A 6,000-nucleotide genomic window follows, 5' to 3' on the forward strand; every position below is an offset into this window, starting at 1 on the left:
AAGTGTAGCATCGATCACACCGCATTTTACTGATTATGTCAGAAAATGCTATTTGCATTTCTGAATACTAAATTGACAAAATGTAGGTCAACTTTGTTTTTTTAAAGGCATGTTAAACTTCTGAACACTTTAGTTAAATCACTGCATTGAAACAAATATGAATTTGAGATGACATGCACTATGAAGAAATGATAACGCTGCAGCTTACAGACACGGACTGAATATTAGATATTCATGCAAATCATCATTCATGTTACTGCCAATACACTTCAGCTTGTTAACTGCTACCCTAAATCAAATCTTGGGTTACTACAGGTTACTACAGTCTCCCTGGAACATAAAACCTACTGTATGGTTACTCTGGTTTCATATAACAACTATGTCATTAGTTAATGATTTAAAATTTTACCCTCTGTGAGCAATTCACATTCCAATGTAGTGCTGGAGTGGTTTCCACATCATTTTTTTTTTTTTTTTAAATGCTACTTTAAAGTTAAAATTCTGAAGTTAATATTATAAAAATTTGTTGACACAATGTCTCAGGTACATTAACATATGTTCAAATGTTTGAGTACTCTGAATCCTGGTGATGTAATGGCAAAAAAGAATATTCAGAATATTTTCATATATTTTCAAAATGCTTTTTACTGAAGACACAATTCAAGACACTTATTTTGGCTTTTAACTTGAGATGTTAAAAACTTGTTATTTCAAATGATAATGAATACTGGTCTCATTGCTGGTTTTTCCAATATTATTTGAAAGAAAGGCAGGCAAAAAAGTTTGCCTGTTTGCAAAAACATCCTCGGGGAATTACACTGTTCATTAAAAAAAATTATAATGGTTTAGGTTCCACTGTGAATCTTTTTCAAATAATTTATTGCAGAAGAAAATACACTTCCGTAGGGACACTAAAACATTCAGTTACTCTAAATAACTGAAAATAGATGCTCAGCTGACAGACAAATTTTATAGAAGTCAGGAAGGATGCATCTGAAGAGAGAAAACGCAACACCACAGCCTGAAGGTGGTACCTGAAGAAGGACTGGGCTATTATCACTTCTTTGGACTGAACGTCTATTACCCACCCCTGATCACACTCCCTATGTTACACTCAGTGCAAAGACTTGTCAGCTTTGCACTGTTTTCTATAGATTTAACTGTATAGATTTTATATTAGAGGCCACTGTTCAACTAATTAGTAAGAATTAATACCTTCCTTATAAAATAAAAAGTTGATTTTATCTGTAGAACTGATTATACGGAGATACAGATTTTCAGTTTTTCTTTCTAGTTTTTATTTATATTTTTTCTTAGTTGCTCACATTTATTGCTGATATAACAAACCCCTTTTCACACACTTACGTCTCTGTTTTAAGTTACAAGTCTTGCTAATGCTTCCAGTTTCCAGAAGTGACAAATGACCACAACATAAAATATTTCTGTGAAGATCTACTATTTTCGTTACTTAAAAAACTAACAGGGAATTAAATTCTCCATGAATTTAGTGCCCAGAATATTTTTAATCACCTATGTATCATGTCCAATTGGGAGAATATAAGTTTCTATTTCCCAGAACTAATTTAACGACATAGATATGGACCAAAATCCTCCAGGAGCATGAACACCACAGGCATTTCAGAACAAACATTACAATAATAAAAAAATATGATTGTAGCAACTTTCCATGCTCAGCTTTCATTTTGACAGACAACTAAATACAGTGCACCACCATGTGGCAACATATTAGGGAATGGTTGATGTACCGAGATCTGGTTTTTTCCACCTTCAAAATTTTTTACTATTTGTTAAAAATAAATGTTAACAATTCCATCTTAGTATTAATAAATTCCTCTTTAACAAGTTGTCACAGCTTCACTTATCTCAGAAGCTAATTTTTAATACATCTGGATTAGCAAGAAAATACCTGGGCATTTTTATTTGTAAAGCACAATATTTACCTAAAAACGTAACTGCCCCACGACCAGAGAACAGCTCTGTTTCTTGCCAATCACGCTCCCTTGCACAAGAGAAATTGGGCATAAGCATATACTGTACATCAAGTTCCTTTTAAAACATAAATACAGTTAAAAAAATAAATCAAGCTAAATGCTGGACTCATGGCTGATTAAAAGCTTCAAAAAATCTTGGAAAAAAATCAAACACTTGAAGGTATACACATTCATTATTTAGCAGTTGCTCAGCTACTGTAAAACCGCTTCTCTCCAGCTTAACAACAAGCAAAAAAATTATTTTTTTCCACGAGAAACACCAACAGAAGGTCCCAAAAACCCTAAGAAAACCCTGACTCCCGAAGCCACCACATGCCACTTAGTACCCTGGAACATATTTCTGCAGCCAAAGGCTAAACTCGGAGGAAAAAGCAGGTTCTCATTAAACTGGACAGCCTTTGCGCACACAGTACGGTGCTGTTGTAATTCACTGTATTAGAAAATTTCAGAAGATAGGCTCAGGTGATTCTTGTATTCGTTAAATAAAGAGTTAATTCATGATGCCTTAACATATTTGTTAGCCATTTTGTACCAGTACATTCAGTTCAATCTGAATTAGCGGTGAAGACTCACTTTAAACATCAGTCTAAACTGAGAACCTATCTGTATTCACCATCTCAGCTTCAGGCTCTCTCGTAGCTCACCGGACCTAAAGGCTTTGCTAAAACTGTTAAGAAATCTAACAGAAAATTGGGTGACGCGATATGCAACCACACAAGGAAGGTAGGTAGCACAACGGGTTTTCACAAGCTCCGTACCTCGAGCAGTGGGAAAACCTGTAGTGGAAGAGGTAGGAGCAAGCAGCACTCTCCTTCCAGAGCACAGGACGGACAGACCTGCAATTCTCTTTCTGCAAAAGTTGCTCTGGCGTGATTTGAGAGTCTCACCACAGAGCACATAGTCAATCCAAAGCATGCACTTTAACCACATTTAAAAAAGAAAACAGAAGAAACATTAATCCACCTTCTGTATTAAGATCATGCTGAAGTTTCCTCCTGTCTCAAACTCCAACTACCCTCCTTCCAGCCTCCCCCAGCTCTCCCTTGCTAACACGCAGCCTGAAAAGCCCCTGCTATGCATTTAAGACCATCATGATTTTCTGCCAAAGACAAACCAATAGCAAGAACACAATGCATATTATGCAAGTTACTGCATAGTTATGCAAGTTATATGCATATTTTCGCTATGCAGCGTAGCTCACTGTACAAAGGACTCTGAAGACACTTGTTTGATGTGGATGCTTACTCTTATTTTGAGCTGTCAAATTTTCCTCTACTTGTCTCAACTGGCTTTTTTACGCTAAAATTTCAACCAGCTGCTAACAATATTAATGAAGCTCCTCCAGTAGGTACAATAATACAGGCCATTAATACCACAAAAACATCTGAGCACAGTATCACATAAGTCTACTCCAAACCAGGTCTTAGGAGACATCATAGGCAGAGCACCGGCACCTTATTTACTGTAGATACCCCACACTCAACATTGCCAAAACGGAGGAAAACATCAGAAATCGCTGGAGACAAACAAGGCCTCGCGGTGGAAGTATCACTTCACAAGCAATATGAATTAAAGAGTTACGTGAGCACTCCTATACCAAACAAAAAAATAATTTTTTGTTCAAACACCCCCCAACCTGATGGCTTTTTTTTTTTTAAATCTACCTCCATACTTGTTCTGCAGTCAGCATTGGTGAGACGAGAAGACATGTACAGCCTTTCATTTGAAAGTAACAAGGAGCAACTTCTCCAATGATACAGGACCCCTTCACTATTTACAAGATGAGCCACACAAAAACGGAAGCTTTCTGAATACTAAAAGCATTGATTTTAGGGAGAGATATATCAATATACCATTTTTGGAAGACCACTCGGAGGTCTATTACCATAACTACTAGGGAACATCACCACACACTCTATTTCTAACTTCTGTCCTTTCTCCCCTTTTTACCAGCACTGCCTGTAAAAAAGCATAAACTCGACATCCAAATAACTTCCAAAATCCATGAGCAATCACACACAGCTCCCCAGAACTTGAACCCTGCTGCTTACCCGTACCTTTCTCATCGCCAGCTGCAAGGACACAACCACTTACAGCCCAAGACCCCTCCGAGCTTCCAAAAGGAAGCGAGGTTAAGGGCAATCATCAACGTCTAGACTTTTGAGGAGAAGCAGCTCCTTTGGCCAGGCTGGATTCATCTTACTTTGGAGCAAAACGCAACCTAAGTGTGATGCCTTACGCAAGCAACAACTATTTATCTACAGAGTAAATAGAGCCCACTTTTAAAAGTAGCCCACGTTTTTTTCTGAGACACACAAGTATCCTCCAACAACAAACCTGAAAGCTACACAGATTCTTAAACGTGAGGCAGGGAGAAATACAAGAAAGCAGAGAGAAATCAGGAAACCCTTTTTTCCAAAAAATGGCGGGGGGGGGGTGGTGGTGGTGTTAAAATCTTTACAGCTGAGATTTCAAAACCTTCAACACATCCAGCACAGGTATCCTTTCCCTGAAGCAGGGCACTAACTGCACAGTGACAACCTTACAAAGTTATCTCGCCGACCCTCAAGGAACAAGAGTATTTTATTTAAATAACTGCTGATTAAACTCAATATTTAAACACTGTAACAAGTTCTCAGCTGTATCCAGCAAGCAGTTTCAGAGACCTTCATGCAAGTACCTTCATCCCACAAAAAAAAAAAACCAACCCCAACCCCAACAAGCCCTCCTCTATTCCCAGCAGCCTAGAGAGAGGATTATATGGTCACTGAAGAATGCAAGTTGTTACTACGTGCATTTTTAAGCAGCGATTTCCAGAAAAAAAAAAAAACAAAACCAAAAACGTGGAGAAAGAGCGAAGGCAGCTCACCTTTATCCTGAGTGCAGGACAGGATCTCCTCCTCTTTGGGGTTAGTCACCTGGGTGATAATGGACGGGTTGTCCATGGAAACAGAGTGAGATTCCACCTGGCTATTTCCCTCCCAGAGGCAGGCTTGTGTGCGGGGGGGATTTGTTTGTTTGTTTAAAAGTCAATATGCAGATTTGTATTTAAAAAAAGAAAAAAAAAAACAACAAAAAAACCAACTCCTCCAAGGAGCGAATCCAAGCGGGGGGGGGGGGGGGGGGAGGGAAGGGGAGGGGGAGCACCGCGCACAGGGGCCCCTCCGGTAGCGCTGCCACCGCCGCCTCCTCCAGGCGCCAATTCTCCACGGAGGAGGGGGGGGGGGGGGGGGGAAGTAAATTACCCCCCCCCTCAAAAAAAAAGAATAATTAATCCAATTCACCCTTCCGGGAAGCCCTCCGCAGCGCTCCCCCGAGACCCCGCCGGAGCCGCCGCCGCCGCCGCCTCCCGAGGCGGGGGAAGTGCCCCCGGCCCTCCGCGCCGCGCCTCCCCCCGCGGCGAGCCCCCGCCTCACGCCGCCGCCCCCCGCATCCACCTGAGCCGCCCCGCGGGGCCTCCCCGAGCGCGTCCCCCGGCACAGCCCCCCACTCCCTACATACCCCCCCTCCGCCGCCGCCCTCCTCCTCCGCGCTTATCTCATCCCCGCGCCCCCCCTCCCCGGCCCCGGCCCCCCTCACACCTCCGCCCCGGCCCTCCCTCCCCCCCACCCCCCTTCCCGCGGGCAGCGCTGCGGGCTCGGCGGAGCGACGCCGGGCCGCCCCCTCCTCCTCCTCCTCCTCCTCCTCCTCCTCCTCCACCCCCCCGCTTTCCCGGGTCACGGGCCGCCGCCGTGCGCGGGCGAGGAGGGAAGCGCGGTGCGAGGGGAGGAAGGGAGGGGAAAGGGGCCGAGCCGAGCCGCGCTGCGCGCCCCGGCCGCGCTCCCCGCGCTGCGCCACAGCCCGCCGCCACCGTCGTCGCCGCCGCCGCGCTCGCAGCCTGTCAGCCCGCCCGGCGCGGCCCGCGCCCCGCCCCGCTCCGCCCCCGCGCCGCGGGACGCTCCAACATGGAGGCGGGGAGCGGGCAGCGCCCGGGCCCCGCTGCGCGGTA

At 44.1% G+C, this 6,000-nt stretch overlaps 1 protein-coding gene across 3 annotated transcripts in view; it reads right to left on the reverse strand.

The window, feature by feature from the left end:
* CTDSPL (CTD small phosphatase like) overlaps positions 1-5,099 on the reverse strand; it is a 78,393-nt gene extending 73,294 nt beyond the window's left edge. For all 3 annotated transcript variants that reach the window (XM_050915656.1, XM_050915654.1, XM_050915653.1), the window contains exon 1: positions 4,882-5,099. In XM_050915656.1, the coding sequence (XP_050771613.1) occupies positions 4,882-4,957 (76 nt within the window). In that variant the 5' untranslated portion in view covers positions 4,958-5,099. The remainder of the gene's footprint in view (positions 1-4,881) is intronic.
* Between the last annotated feature and the right edge of the window lie 901 nt (positions 5,100-6,000).

This window comes from Gymnogyps californianus, chromosome 2 (assembly GCF_018139145.2).
Source record: "Gymnogyps californianus isolate 813 chromosome 2, ASM1813914v2, whole genome shotgun sequence".
NCBI classification, from domain to species: domain Eukaryota; kingdom Metazoa; phylum Chordata; class Aves; order Accipitriformes; family Cathartidae; genus Gymnogyps; species Gymnogyps californianus.